Below are 16,068 nucleotides of genomic sequence, written 5' to 3' on the forward strand. Positions count from 1 at the left end.
GGGAAGTGTCAACAGAGCAACGGCTGTGTCTTCTGTCCATCCGTCAATCACCAGTCCGTATGCTGCTTCCGGCCATGGTTTTGTTCTTCCCAATACCCCTCTCCTCCCCAGTCACTCTCCAGGCTTGCACATGGTCGGAAACAGCACTGAGCAAGGCATTAAGAGGAGGGAGGCCAGGAGGGCAATCAAGAAGGAGGGAGCAAGAAAGGCCCATGATGCCTAAATCCGATTTGCCTTGCGTTAAAGAGCTTGGGGGCAAATGTGATCAGTGCAACCAAAATAGCCCCTCTCTTTGTGTGTGTATAGTGTGTGTGTGTGTGTGCGCACACATGCACACTCACAGCCACCAGGTGTGGCAAGCGCAGGGCTGCGTGGTCCTCTCAACCCTCTTCCCCCGCCTCAGGGAGTCTATATAAGAAGGTGCCGAGGTACCAGCCGTTCCACTAGCTCTGTTGAAACAGGACCAGGAGGACGAGCTCGGAGCATTGGCGGTGCAGGGTGAGCGTGCAGCCAAACCATGGGCAATAGTAAGAGTGGGGCCCTCTCCAAGGAGATCCTTGAAGACCTGAAGCTGAACACCAAGTACTCGGAGGACGAGCTGTGTAAATGGTACGAGAGCTTCCAGAAGCAGTGCCCAGACGGGCGCATCAGCAGGTCCGAGTTTGAGAAGATCTATGCCCAGTTCTTCCCCAACTCTGACCCCAAGGTGTATGCCCGGCACGTCTTCCGAAGCTTCGACACCAACGATGATGGGACCCTCGACTTCCGGGAGTACATCATTGCCCTCCACCTCACCTCCACCGGCAAGACCAACCTTAAACTAGAGTGGGCTTTCTCGCTCTTTGACGTGGACCGCAATGGAGAAATCAGCAAGAACGAGGTTCTTGAGATCGTCACGGTGAGTGAGGAGGGCGTGTGGGGCGAGACAGAGGGGAGGCTTTGGGAATGGGGCTTGTAGGCGGGGGGTGGGGATGACGACAGGGGAATACAGGGAAGACCCAGGCTGAGAACTTCGCCACTGCAAGACCAGATGCACTGAAACTGGTTGTGGAATTACATGGGGGGAATATTCCCTTTTAACACATAATATGCTTGGAGACAAGGCCATGGAAGTCCACCTGAAGGAACCACTGCACTGAAATCCTTATTGGGGTTTTGGTTTTATTTTTCCGGTCCCCTGCTTGGATCATTTTGGTCCCATCTAACCTTGCATCAGGCCTACTCTTGGTCAGAAAAACAGGGCCTTACTTATCCCAGCACTCCATTCACCCCAAACCTGCTGCAGTCGATGGAAATTTATAAGGGTGTCTACCCTTCTTCCACCCATTCATGGACCCATCTAGCTGAGCTCCAGGCTCTCTCTTCCCTCAATCATCTCTAGCCTCCTTCGCCCTGTCCCCCAACATGGAAACATATCCTGTGTTCCCATGGCAGGTGCCTCACATGTTGAAACTCATGGCTGCACCAGTTAAAGAGGGGAGCAGGAATGGTTGGTCATGTGACATTCTCTTGACCCACCTTGAGGTGATGGGATGACAACGGATTACCTTAGCTGAAGGCTTTGCATTGTGTCAAAATAGAATTAGCCTTGCCCAATGGCAGGGGAAATCCTGTTACATTCCTTTAACAGGATGAGCTGGATTGGCAGCAGAGTAAACAGGTTCAAATCCTCTCCTAATTTTATCTCATGGCCTCAGCTGCCCTCAGCAGGTTCATTCCTGCAAGCAAATGTTCATCTTTTAAGGAAGATAGGAAGCCATTTTCACATATATATATTTTTGAGCAGGGAGGGAAATACATCTATATTTCTTAAAACCCCACAATTGCGCCCTTAGGTCCAGAATCAAATCTAAACACATCTGTATTACAAAATACTGTATAAACTAGCTTGAAGCAAGTTTAACCATCATGGCTTCTCACAAAGGTGGCTGGGAATTCTAATTTTGCAGGTGCGTTAACAATACTGTATTTACCAGAGCGGGGATTACAGTTTCCTTTATTCAGTTTGTGGTGGGATCCATAACATGTTAAACAGGCCTGAAATGGATAAAATTTGGAGTGTAGGCAAGTATTTGGATGCTGCTATTCCCATAGCGAGGTAATTCCTTTTTCAGGAAAACTGTTAAGTTGAGAGCCGACTGAAAAGTGGCTGCCTTGCATTAGAAGATGCCAAGGTGCCTGTACAAATTTGGCACCTCTGAGATTTCACAGAGCTGTGCACAGTATGTAACCCATACGTAACCCATAATTCCTTGCTGCCAGCCTTCCTCCGCTGATCTAGACTCCCCCTGCAGATGTGTTTGCCACAAACCTTGGAAGAAGGGCAGAGCAATCTGAGATTAAAGTTGGATTAGGCAGGGTTAAATCCCTGACCCTCTCAGTGCAGTATTTGCCTCGCTTCAACTGTCTTGTCCGGAGGAATAGCTTCCTCCGACCTTGGAAAGCGGAGACAAGGAGCAGAAAAGTCTGTCTGGGGAGAGGTTTGGAGGAGATCTCAGCAAAGGCTGAAGAATTTCATACGGTATTTGAAAGGGATGGCAACGGTGCAGATGTTTGTACAACAAATCCCACCAGCTGGCTGGGGAAGCTGGTGCAGAGATATCCCATTCCTCACCCCAATAACCCAAAAGTCCTGGTCCTTAAATGCTACAGGGTATTGGTGTTGGTTTTCAGAGGCTTACTTGTTTAGGGAATTCTGAATGACCTTCCCACAAGAATTACGTGCTCCAGATCCATCCACATTTCAGCTCAGTTTGTGGGGGAAATTAATTAATTTATTAATTAATTACCAGTGAATGGATCCTTTCCTCTTCCAGATTACCAAGAATACTGTCGTAACCCTTTCCTCTCCAGGCTGGGCTGTAGGGTTTTTGTGTGTGGATGTATTTGTCATTGATGCAACCATAGAGCATTGGTGGTGAATTTATACTGGATCGACTCTGCACACCATCCCGCTTTATTCATTGTTCTGCAATCAGGGGCGGACTCTGGTAATACGGCATCCCGAGCAATGACAAAATTTGGCACCCTCCCCAAAATATTTCTTATTTTCACATGAATTCCTTTTGGTAACAGTAACTTTTTTATGGATCTTCTCAGTAGGTATCTGTAGAAATATAGGTATTATTATTATTATTATTATTTTGTGCCCCGTCGTCTTGGTGCCCTGTGCGGGAGAACCGCCCACATCACCCTAAATCCAGGACTGCTGCAATGCCTCCGCAGGGTTAGCTCATGACTACCGTCTGGAGAAGCACCCCTTCGCACTGTAGCACAATGAAAACGCTCCTCTCAACAAAAGGGCATTTGTGGTAAAATAACTTACAGGATTTCAGCAGGACATGTAATGATTGGATACGAAGCAGTATGTCCACCATGAAACTTTTGCAGCCGCAAAGCGTATTGAAAGCAAGACCGCATCATACCTGCCACAATACCAACAGGAGCACAGATAAGCATAAATACTCAATAGAAAGGAAGTCTGTGGAGGCCCTAAATTAGTGTTGCCACATGTTTTTCCTTAGCCAGGCTCCTGTGTTATTAACAGCTGTGTGAAACACAGGGAGTTCCCTTTCCTATGTGTGCTGCATGGATGGAGAGAGAAATCTGTATTTTGTTTCCAAACAGAGTAAGAGTTCCATCCATGTACACTAACTTCGTTTTCCCTCCATTTCTGTGGTACATTAATTCATTTCCCTATTTCTTCGGGTTGCCTCTCTTAGACTTCTTGGTCTTCAACGCTATCTGTCACTCTTGAGCAAAACTTCGTACTGAAATCCAGTGAGCAGATCACAGACCCCTTGTAAGCTAGCATTAGCAAACAGGTCTCCCAGGAAGAAGGGCCACCACATAAACATGTCTCCTGTCCTAAGTATGTCCATCCGTTTATAGATTAGTAAAGAAAGGCTTCCTTTGTTTGGTCATTCCTGTAACAACCTTGTGTGAGGGAAGTCACGATTATTGGAATAGCACAGGTAGGGTAAACGGAGGTTGAGAGAAAAGGAGAAGTTGGAATATGACCTAGCGGGCTGTCGTTGTTTCTTCAGGTGCGATTCGGGTTGTCTGATTATAGTTGATTAGGAGATTTTGCACAACGAACGGCTACCCCCATGATCTGACTTTTTGCCATAAGGAAAGTGAGGGGGGAATGGTTTGATGCAATGTCAAGTAACCTCCCCACTCAATAAATGAATGAACACTCGAAAAGTGGGTTGACTGGAAGCAACCCTTAGTTACTAGCCCAAATCCTTCTTAGGGGGTTGTTATGTACTGAAGTTCCCACTTTGGCCCTGCAGGGGGATACTGTAGATAGTTCAGGTCCACATATGCAATTAAGGGATTCTAAGTGACATTCAGTGATTGGATAGTTACAGAAAATGGTTACTGTTGTGTTCTAGTGGAGCTCTATATAAGCAGGCTGGCTGAACCCTTCAGTTCAGTTCTGTTCTGGCCTGTGAATAAACATAAGCTGGTTAAAGAATCGCTATGTCGTCTGATATGTTCACCCACAACTTAACAGGGGTGGTAAAAAATAAACTAGAAAGGGGAGGGACAGAGAGACGGATGGACAGACACACAGAGAGACACACACACACCCTTCCTGAAGACCCAAATATACTGCAGAGTGAGATGGACTGCAGGTGTGGAAAGTCATTCTTAAAAGGGACAGGTACCCTTTTTTTTTGCTGTACGTCATCAAAGTGACTGGAGATTGAAAGCAAAGTAGGAGGTGTGCATGCAACTTAGGGCTCATTGTGTTTTATTTTCTCCCTCAGCCTGAGGGATTCCCTACTGCCACCATTACACTCAATTTATCAGGCATATCAGACAGCAAACAAATCAGGGATTCAGTCTCCTGAAGGGCCAGCTCTACCATCAGGCTGACTGAGGCGGCTTATTTGGGGTATAATGAAAGCACAGTAAACTGTTAGCTATTTAAATAGTTGTTGTATTTTTACCGCCAAGGAGAGCGAGAGGCACATGTGGGATTTTCTGCCTCAAGTGCTAAAAACCATTTGATTTGGGGGCAGGTTTGCCATTTGCTCATTTACCTCATAGCTGAGGCTGGCAGTGCACCATTTCCCTTACTTCAGGCAAGCCATACACTTAAAAAAAGAAAAGACAAGAAGTAGTAGCAAAAATACATTTATTCAATTAAATGTAGTTTGTCTTGTGTCACTTCCACAGCAAACTTTCTGCTAAAATTATATGCGTCTGAATCTTACCAGAGATTGTGCTATATCAACAGAAGTTGTACAAGTCAAAGTGCTGAATACATCTACGATTTGTTACTTGTGTGAAATTTACCATCTTCCAATGGAATTTAGCTTCCTATGAGAAAATATGGACAAATTTTGTTCGTAATAAGTGCTATAATTTTGGACAAAGCCTGCCAAATCTCCATTCTGTTACTGAAAGGGGCAGGGGACCTTTCCTTCCTCACAAGCAGCCACTGTGGTCAGCCAATTTCTGGTTCACCTATGCAAACGTTTAGCATTATGGGGAATGCCAACTCCTCACTGCCATGTCTCGACATGTGTCACGAAGGCAGCTAACAGGCTTTCCAGGCATTCAGTTGAGAGATGAGGTGATGAGAGTCTAGCTCAACATACATCAGAAACAAGGCAGCACATTCACCATGCTCAGAAATCAGCATCTTACATCAATCATTCATTTTTACTGATTTGCTTGTGCAAAGCTAACACGGTGGTTAGATTATATCCAGTCTTTATTGAGCATTTATGCTGATTTGGTTGCAGGGCAGTTATATGCCAGTGAGCATTCATCTGTGTTTGCTTGCAGGGTATTTATCTGTCTTTCCACTGGGCACCTGTTCATACATTTCAATGCATTTCTGTCACTTTCCATACCTCCAAAAGCTTGATTCTTTTTCTTTTTTTTAAGTGGATTTCTTGTGGGCAAGGGCCACAGAACCCTTTTATCCACTTTAATTGTGGAAACCAAAAGTTATGCTATGCCCGTGAATCCCTCCTGGAAGAAACAGCCCTCAGGCCAATGTCAAAATAAAGCTGAGGCAATTTGTTTATTATGCATCATCTCTCCGCCCCGCCCCCCCCCCCCCGCTCAGCTGATCAAAGGATGCTGGCAAAATTAGCAGGACAAATGGCTTAGGTAGAAAAGGAAAAAAATGTGGTTTGGTGGTAAGGTGGCTGATGGGGAAGTTTGTAAACCAGGGATGGGAAAGCTGTGGCATGCTTTTTGAAGGCAGGTGTCTAGTCCTCAAGGAAGGCAATGGAAGGAAACAAACGGGCAACATTCAAAGGCCAGGTTGTGATCTCTTCTGGGTTTTACACTTCCTCAGAATGAAAAGGCATGGATTAACAGTTATGGGAAAGAAGGAAAACTGGACAATATTTTGCCATAATGCTGAGACGGTTACTATAAAATGCTCTTTCATTCTACATGGGACTCACTGGTGATGTGGGAAATTCTACCTGTAGGGAATCTTCATGACAGCCCCTTCAGCCCTGCCCCTTCTAGGACCATATAACAAAGATGGGCTTGCTGTTTTTTACCAGTGTGAACCTTGTAGCTTCAATGTGAAGTCAGCTTTTCCCCCTCACACCTTTCCTGCTTTGCCTTGGCATCCAGCTTGATAGCCATTTCTGGGGGACTGGAGAGCTTGCTCCCTGTTTTGTGACCTTTTAGGCTTCTGTTGGTTTGCTTATTGCTGCGATTGGTTTTAATGCTTATACTGTGTTGAAAAACGCTTTGAGTCACTTTAGTGAGTAATGCGACTAATAAGTATAAAAAAAATAATGTGATGCTGGCTGGGCCGATGAAAGCTGGAGTCCTCGTTGCTCTTATAGACAATAGCAGCCTTGGAATCCACAGGAGGCTGTGAAGGGCAATGAAAACTCTCTCTGACCCCTTGGAAGCAGCTCTGGCCAGTCCTTTTCTGTCTTTGGAGCATTCACTAGCCACACTGAAATATTTCCCAGCAGTTTCTTTCAGCAGGAAGACTAGAAACTTAGAAACTTGCTTTGTTTACTAAGGTATGCATGGGGAGAAAGCTTCTCACATATGTCCAATTCAGTAGATTGATTTTGTTTTTTTTAATTCACTACACATATACAGTATCCTACATTTAACCTCACTAGACACCCCCAAGAGAATGGAGTTAAAAATAAAATAGTAGCTGCTATTAACTTCTTAAAGGTGCAATATGATTTACAATCCTTGTTTGCTTTTACAAGAAACGTGTGCGAAACAGGTACATGGGATACTTCCACTTTGCAGATGGGAAAATAAGAGGTGGTATTCATTGAAGTTTTACTAAGAGTAGACCCTTTGAAATTAATGGACCTAACTTAGTTGTGACCCTTCATTTCAGTGGGTCTAGTCTCAGTAAAATTTGGTTGAATACCACCCAAGGCTCCACAAAGAATGATCAGCCTTAGTGTATTCAGTTTTAGCCCTGCACACATTGCACTGCCCAGGGTTATCAATAGATTAGTTTCTGTGCAAGAGACCTGTGTCTACTACTGTGAAATTAAAGCTGGGATTCTCAGCTGTCTCCCGAAGTGGCCCGATTTTACATTAGAAGCCTTATTCTCTGTTTCCATTATGCAACAGGAAATGTCTAGACTCCAGATAGGCTGCTGCTTATAACATTTCCTTCATGCCACCAGCAGACTCACATATTTGCCTGCAAGTCAAGGATGTCAAGTCAGTAGTATTGCATGCCATCCCGACCTCTGAGCAGGGCAAGATTCCAGGCGCTCACACAGAGTTCGTGTTTCCTTTTGGAAATGAAGCACAGTGGAGATGGCAGTGTCTTGATGACATATGGTTCATTTACCTATATATAGAACCTGAATTTAGGATGGAGGGGTTCACAGCATTTACACGCCAAATGGGTCTTGCTTCTTCCATAGAAGCAAGCCCTAAATTCACAAAGACATCAAACGTTGCTCTCTAATGTTGTTGTCCTCTCTCTCCAGCTTGCTGCTTTCCTTCTCAGTGACATCACTCCTTCCCTCTCTACTCTAAACCCTGCCTTTATCTGTTGCTGGAGGGGACCCCCATTCATTTGCCATCTAGCACAAGCCCTTTCATCCCTTGTTCTCTTAATAACCCAGGAGGCTAGCCTGCTTTAATTCACTTTTAACACTTGCTGAATCCAGGGATTAGAAGTGGCTAGCACCCACAAACTCATAACAGTATGTTCCACCTCCTTTCCCACTGGTGAAATAGCCACCAGAACGAACCACAGAAAAATGAAGTGCATCATTTAGGCTCCAGAAACTGATAACTGGAACTTTGGCTCCAAGTGGATTGAGGGAGTGGGCCTTACCTGGTTATCCCAGACACCCTGCTCAAAGCACAAGGGTGTAGATTTTGCGCGAGCAGACAAGTACCTTTGCAACGGAAACTCCCTTCGTCAACTATCACCATTCAATGAGGATACCTGAACTGATGTTTATTTTAAACCCCTGAGCTTGCTTACTCTCCTATTTCTTCCCTCCCCATCTCTTTTACCTTGTGTGTCATGTCTTTTAGACTGTACACCCAAGACCAGGGACCATCTTCTGGTTTTTGTTAAGCCAAGAGTTCTGGGAACCTTTTTTGGCTTGCAATGGTAAAGATGCTTTATATATGTGTGTATATATATATATATATGCAGGTTTTGGTGTCCTCGGGTGTCTTCCCGTGTAAAAGTTGGGGTGTCTAGGCGACGTTTCGACGAGGTCTCACTCGTCATCTTCAGGCTGGTGCTTTCGGCTTCTTGTTACTGGAACAGAGCGGGATCTCAATGTTTGAGTTCCTATAAATACTGTAGAGGGGGTGTGGTGTCTAGCCTCCAATGTTCTGGGCAGAGAGGAAGTTCCCAGGCTAGTGTGCCTTTTCTTCTTTTGTTCCTTAATTACTTGAGAGATACCTTGAGTGATTTCTTGAGTGATATCCTGAGTACCACTTAGGTGGGTCATTAGGTGTGGATTAGTTGCTAAAGTCTTTGTGTCTTGACCTCTTGAACTTTGTGAAGAGTTTTCCTGAGAAGATGGCTGTATTGCACTTAGTTGTGCTTTGGCTTGGCTTCGTGTATAGGGGCGAGCTGTGGTTTTGTGGCTTGTGTCAGCCAGATCTGTGTAGGGATTGCAGGGGGGTGCAGCATCCGGAGGTGCCACCATGGATTGGCTACTGGATGGTGTCAGTAATTCATCTGTGGAGAGGGTCTGGGTTTGGGTCTGGTGTGGTTGATTGGTGTTGGCGTTCTGTGTGCCTCTGGATCTGGTGTCAGTTTTTGTGGAGAGGGCTAATTTCCAGATGTCTGGCAAGCGGGATGTGTCGTCACGCTTGTTCATGTTGTGAGGGTGTTTCTCTATCTCGATGGCTTCCATGATTATTCTCTTGTGGTGATGTTCCGTGTTAAAGAGCAATTTGGAATCTGCAAAATTAATTAAAAAAGAAGAAAAAACTTCCTCTCTTTTCCAACACATGAAAGAAACAGGACACGAAATTAATTTTGCAGATTCCAAATTGCTCTTTAACACGGAACATCACCACAAGAGAATAATCATGGAAGCCATCGAGATAGAGAAACACCCTCACAACATGAACAAGCGTGACGACACATCCCGCTTGCCAGACATCTGGAAATTAGCCCTCTCCACAAAAACTGACACCAGATCCAGAGGCACACAGAACGCCAACACCAATCAACCACACCAGACCCAAACCCAGACCCTCTCCACAGATGAATTACTGACACCATCCAGTAGCCAATCCATGGTGGCACCTCCGGATGCTGCACCCCCCTGCAATCCCTACACAGATCTGGCTGACACAAGCCACAAAACCACAGCTCGCCCCTATACACGAAGCCAAGCCAAAGCACAACTAAGTGCAATACAGCCATCTTCTCAGGAAAACTCTTCACAAAGTTCAAGAGGTCAAGACACAAAGACTTTAGCAACTAATCCACACCTAATGACCCACCTAAGTGGTACTCAGGATATCACTCAAGAAATCACTCAAGGTATCTCTCAAGTAATTAAGGAACAAAAGAAGAAAAGGCACACTAGCCTGGGAACTTCCTCTCTGCCCAGAACATTGGAGGCTAGACACCACACCCCCTCTACAGTATTTATAGGAACTCAAACATTGAGATCCCGCTCTGTTCCAGTAACAAGAAGCCGAAAGCACCAGCCTGAAGATGACGAGTGAGACCTCGTCGAAACGTCGCCTAGACACCCCAACTTTTACACGGGAAGACACCCGAGGACACCAAAACCTGCATTCCTGTACCCGTGAAAATCTACGAAAGCATATATATATATATATATATATATATATATATATATATATATATGGCACCCTGTCCTGCAGAAGAAGGGTTGCATCCAGCCAAGTCCTGCTCAGAGTAGGCCCAATGAGTGGTTGCGTTATGATCTTCCCCCCTTTTGTTCCAACAGGCCATATTTAAGATGATTCCTCCAGAAGAGCAGAAAACCCTGGCTGATGATGAAAACACCCCCCAGAAACGGGCCAACAAGCTGTGGGCATATTTCGGCAAGGGAGAAACAGGTAGCGACCTTCCTTCATGCTACTAAGTCTGTAACACACTTTTTCTTGCCACAAGAGGCAGGGTGGGGGGTGATTACCGTATTTTTCGCACCATAGGGCGCACCGGAGCATAGGGCACACCCAGTTTTTAGGGGGGGGGGGAATCAAGAAAAAAAATCTTCCCCCCCCAGCCCCAAAGAGCAGCGTACAGGCTGCGCACAACCTCTCCCTGCCGGAGGGGTTGCGCGCAGCTATGGCACAAGCCAAGGCAGCGAGCAGGATGGATCCCGCTCGCTGTTTTGGCTTCCTCTTTAGCCCTGCACAACCTCTCCTTGCCGGGAGATGCTGCGCAGGGCTTTCCTGGCTTTACTGGGAGGTGTGGGGATTCCCTCACCTCTCCCAAAAGCCCGCAGAAGACGCGCAACTCCTTTAAAGAGATGGTGGCTTTTCTGGGAGGTGGGAGAAGGGACTGATGCGGCCAGTCAGTCCCTTCTCCCTCCTGTGGAAAAGCCCGCAAGAGCGCACAGAGCTCTTGGGGGCTTTTCCCGCCTGCCTCCCCCCTGCATTTGCTCCATAGGACGCACACACATTTTCCCTTGCTTTTTAGGAGGGAAAAAGTGCGTCCTATGGTGCGAAAAATACGGTATTTTATCCCTATATGAACACATGGGGTTGGATCCAGAGCCTCTCAGTGGGCTAGAATGATTTTAAATGGCCGTAGCTCAGCACTAGAGCACAGGCTTTCATGAAGCACCACTGAGTATGGAGAGAGGTGGCCCAGTGGTCTTTGGCACGAGTTACACTTGGGTCCCATTGAAATCAGTGGGACAAGCTAGTCCCAACTTGTGCAATTAACTTTGCTTGGATCCAGCCCACTGTTATTGACCTCTTTCTCAGTTAGCATTATATATATATATATATATATATATATATATATATATATATATTTGCTTTCGTAGATTTTCACGGGTACAGGAATGCAGGTTTTGGTGTCCTCGGGTGTCTTCCCGTGTAAAAGTTGGGGTGTCTAGGCGACGTTTCGACGAGGTCTCACTCGTCATCTTCAGGCTGGTGCTTTCGGCTTCTTGTTACTGGAACAGAGCGGGATCTCAATGTTTGAGTTCCTATAAATACTGTAGAGGGGGTGTGGTGTCTAGCCTCCAATGTTCTGGGCAGAGAGGAAGTTCCCAGGCTAGTGTGCCTTTTCTTCTTTTGTTCCTTAATTACTTGAGAGATACCTTGAGTGATTTCTTGAGTGATATCCTGAGTACCACTTAGGTGGGTCATTAGGTGTGGATTAGTTGCTAAAGTCTTTGTGTCTTGACCTCTTGAACTTTGTGAAGAGTTTTCCTGAGAAGATGGCTGTATTGCACTTAGTTGTGCTTTGGCTTGGCTTCGTGTATAGGGGCGAGCTGTGGTTTTGTGGCTTGTGTCAGCCAGATCTGTGTAGGGATTGCAGGGGGGTGCAGCATCCGGAGGTGCCACCATGGATTGGCTACTGGATGGTGTCAGTAATTCATCTGTGGAGAGGGTCTGGGTTTGGGTCTGGTGTGGTTGATTGGTGTTGGCGTTCTGTGTGCCTCTGGATCTGGTGTCAGTTTTTGTGGAGGATACCAATGGATACCAGCAAAACAGGATTACGAAGCTAATCCAAAAGGAAACACCCCCCAAAAACCAAGACACAGAAGAAAACAATGGCATGGCCCTCCTTCCTTATATCAAGGGCACTACAGATAAAATTAGCAAAATCCTCCATAAACACAATATCAAAACAGCCTTTTGCACCAACCAAAAAATAGCCAATATCCTCAGAAACCCCAAGGATAAAATCCAGTTGGAAAACCAAGGGATCTATGAAATACCCTGCAAAGTCTGCCCAGCCACGTACATTGGACAAACAAACAGACGAATAAATGCACGTATCGCAGAACACAAGAATGCCGTCAAAAAAGAAGAAAAAACTTCCTCTCTTTTCCAACACATGAAAGAAACAGGACACGAAATTAATTTTGCAGATTCCAAATTGCTCTTTAACACGGAACATCACCACAAGAGAATAATCATGGAAGCCATCGAGATAGAGAAACACCCTCACAACATGAACAAGCGTGACAACACATCCCGCTTGCCAGACATCTGGAAATTAGCCCTCTCCACAAAAACTGACACCAGATCCAGAGGCACACAGAACGCCAACACCAATCAACCACACCAGACCCAAACCCAGACCCTCTCCACAGATGAATTACTGACACCATCCAGTAGCCAATCCATGGTGGCACCTCCGGATGCTGCACCCCCCTGCAATCCCTACACAGATCTGGCTGACACAAGCCACAAAACCACAGCTCGCCCCTATACACGAAGCCAAGCCAAAGCACAACTAAGTGCAATACAGCCATCTTCTCAGGAAAACTCTTCACAAAGTTCAAGAGGTCAAGACACAAAGACTTTAGCAACTAATCCACACCTAATGACCCACCTAAGTGGTACTCAGGATATCACTCAAGAAATCACTCAAGGTATCTCTCAAGTAATTAAGGAACAAAAGAAGAAAAGGCACACTAGCCTGGGAACTTCCTCTCTGCCCAGAACATTGGAGGCTAGACACCACACCCCCTCTACAGTATTTATAGGAACTCAAACATTGAGATCCCGCTCTGTTCCAGTAACAAGAAGCCGAAAGCACCAGCCTGAAGATGACGAGTGAGACCTCGTCGAAACGTCGCCTAGACACCCCAACTTTTACACGGGAAGACACCCGAGGACACCAAAACCTGCATATATATATATATATATATATATATATATATATATATATGTCTCAGAACCTTCAGTCCTTCACTGGTGTTTGACCTTGAAGAAGCCCAAGATTTACAAGAATACCAAAAAATATTTAGGGGGAAACAGCTAATGGGTGTAAACCCAAAACAGCTCAATGAGGAGTGAATGTGGCACCTTTGTTTTCATGTGTCCGCACATCTATTTGTGTGCAGTGCATGAGAGCATTAGAAACAGGATGAATCCACTGCCACATGCAAACTTATAGAAATTTATGTTCTGTAGACCGGGGACGAGGCTGAAACTTTAAAAAGCAGTAAAGCTATCAACTCACATGAAGTTTTTAACAAGGCATTCACACGCAAGTTGGGGGGGGGAATGACAAAATAAGGAGAAATATCACAGAACAAAGATAGACAACTACTTCACTGGTGCTATAAATAGAAGAATATTAGTTTTTTTTGTGTGTGTGTGTGTGTGTGTGCGCGCGCGCGCGCGCGCACGCACGCAGTGTTCCTCTTTAGACCTGGTCCTTCCACACAGTATAGCCCACCTTGTGGAGACAAAAGTAAATGCCATTTGCCTGATGGCCTTTGACAAAGGAAAAATAATCCTCAAGGGAACCATAAAAGGAGGTTTCAGAAACTTGAAGGGAAACATTTTCTTCCAGGCCTCTGGTGTGCCTACAAATCACTAACTACTTATGCAATTAAGCAGCCTTGCAAAAGAGAGAGGGGGGTGGGGACATACATTTGAAAGATAGCACCTGTAATGTATTTATTATCAATTAAATATCTGGCCTGTGGCCCCTTTAGGAGAAACAGCGACAACCCAGGAGTCCAGCTCCTGGAGAGCTGAATCAGAACTATGGTGTGGCAGGGCCTCATCAAGAATAAAAGGTTGATTTACTGTTAACTCAGCTTGCGGTGAGCTCCTATATAAATCGCAGAAGGCATTACAGCACTCATCATTAACATATATGCACATCATATGGGGGGAAAGTATACTCCCCTTGCAAGTTGGTGCAAGGATTACTGCACAAGATTGCCTGCAGATTACAAATGCTCTTAATTCTGAGGATAGAGAAACCAAGGTGCCATACAAATCCAAAGCATTATTAACAACTTTTGTGGACTACCATTTTTGCATGGATGTCCAAAATATAAACAAATGAGTGTGCTGCTAAAGAACTTCACACACACACACACACACACACACACACACACACACACTGTACCCATCTCTTCCTCAAAAATCAGGCGCCCCAATTGGGGAAAAGCCCTGGGGGGGGGAGAGGTTCACAATCTCCCCCTGTTCACCCCACCCCTTGCCGCCTCGGCTCATCCGTTTGCTTCTTTTGTGTGTAATTCTACCGCTCACATTTTACATGCATGCGTTGTTTTTCTTTCTCCTTTTGCAGACAAACTTGCTGAAAAGGAGTTTATTGAAGGGGTGATGAAGAACGATGCAATAATGAAGCTCATCCAGTACGAACCAAAGAAAAAATAAGGGGTTGGGGGTTGGAGGAGGAGGAGAAAACACAGAGATGTAAGAATAAATGTACACATGATGGGGAAGATGGGGACACTGAACACCCCTAACCGTGTGTGTGTGTGTGTGTGTGTGTGTGAACATGCAAAAGTACAACTACAAAAATAAGTTTGTGCCCCTTTCAATACAATCCCTACTAGCCCACTTCTTTAATTTACTGGGATTTTTCCAATGGGGGATGTAGGCTTGGCAGCCATAAGAACCATTTACCTTAGCAGGTATTTTTGTTTTGTTTTTTAAAAGTAGTAGTAGTAAAGAGTTGAGGAGGGACAGAAACAAACAAGGAAAGGAAACTGGGGGAAATAAGAGAAAAAGGATGAGGACCTAGATTTGAGTAGACAGACCCAGGCTCAAATCTCCACTTAGCCATGAAGCTCAGTGACAAAATGCGAAAACCTTACAGGGGTCACGCTGTGCTCCCTGGGGGCTGAGATACAAAGGTAATAAATAAAAGGATTGACAGTAGAGGCCTCTTGAGACCAGAAATAACCTGTTAAAAGCAATCTACGCTTTCCAACCCAAAGGCGGCATTATATCGATGGCAAAAATGGATGGAAGAAATGGGAATTTTGGCTTTGTGCAGTGGGGCAGTTTCCACACAGACTTACACCCCTCTCTATCTTCCATCCAGGCAAGGAAGAGGCATTGTCAGGGTTCAAAAACACACCTGAGTCAGGCAAACAGTCAAGGAGGGTGTGACGTGAGGCAGGTGAGGGGGTGTGACCTGGAGAAAGAGGGTGTGATCTAAGGAAAGTCCTATGGGCCGGGGGGGGGGTGGAGGGCCACATTTAGCCCTCAGTTCCCCATCCCTCACCTTTAAAAAGAAAAATAGGAAGGAAGACCAAAACAGGTGCCCTGATTTCTGTACTATGAAACCCCATTCCCCTCTCTCAAAGGATCCTGGGTAATCACCCAGTACCACTCTGTTCTCTCTGCTACTCATCATTTAGGAGTCCTGCCTGTCAGTTGGCTCACTAGCTCCCAGTTCGTAAATCTCATCCAGAACCAACTTCTAAGATTCTCTGTGGGGAAGCCATGACGGATGACAAGAGTGTAAAAACAGCTAAACATGTAGCGCAGATGTCTCTTTAGCTGCCAGCTTCCCCTGGCTCACAGCTGCTTGCTAACATATCCCACTATATTTCAAGAGGACAGGGGGGTGACTTGCAGGCCCCGATGCTAAACATACTTACTTGGAAGCAAATACCA

The 16,068-nt window shown here is 45.6% G+C and overlaps 1 protein-coding gene across 1 annotated transcript; it reads left to right on the forward strand.

Annotated features, from left to right (window-relative positions):
- Positions 1–15,690, forward strand: RCVRN (recoverin). Its single transcript, XM_083707779.1, has 3 exons — positions 1–898; positions 10,437–10,548; positions 14,729–15,690. Exons 1-3 carry the CDS (start codon positions 518–520, stop codon positions 14,815–14,817), a joined length of 582 nt encoding a protein of 193 aa, XP_083563905.1. The 5' UTR covers positions 1–517; the 3' UTR covers positions 14,818–15,690.
- Positions 15,691–16,068: the final 378 nt, after the last annotated feature.

The sequence above is a fragment of the Podarcis gaigeae genome, assembly GCF_964106915.1.
Source record: "Podarcis gaigeae genome assembly, chromosome: 13".
In the NCBI taxonomy this organism is placed as follows: Eukaryota; Metazoa; Chordata; class Lepidosauria; order Squamata; family Lacertidae; genus Podarcis; species Podarcis gaigeae.

Coding starts and splice junctions, on each gene's coding strand:
- RCVRN (XM_083707779.1), top strand. CDS start 518: ATGGGCAATAGTAAGAGTGGGGCCCTCTCCAAGGAGATCCTTGAAGAC. Junction 899..10,436: donor AGGTTCTTGAGATCGTCACG/GTGAGTGAGGAG, acceptor TTGTTCCAACAG/GCCATATTTAAGATGATTCC. Junction 10,549..14,728: donor TTTCGGCAAGGGAGAAACAG/GTAGCGACCTTC, acceptor CTCCTTTTGCAG/ACAAACTTGCTGAAAAGGAG.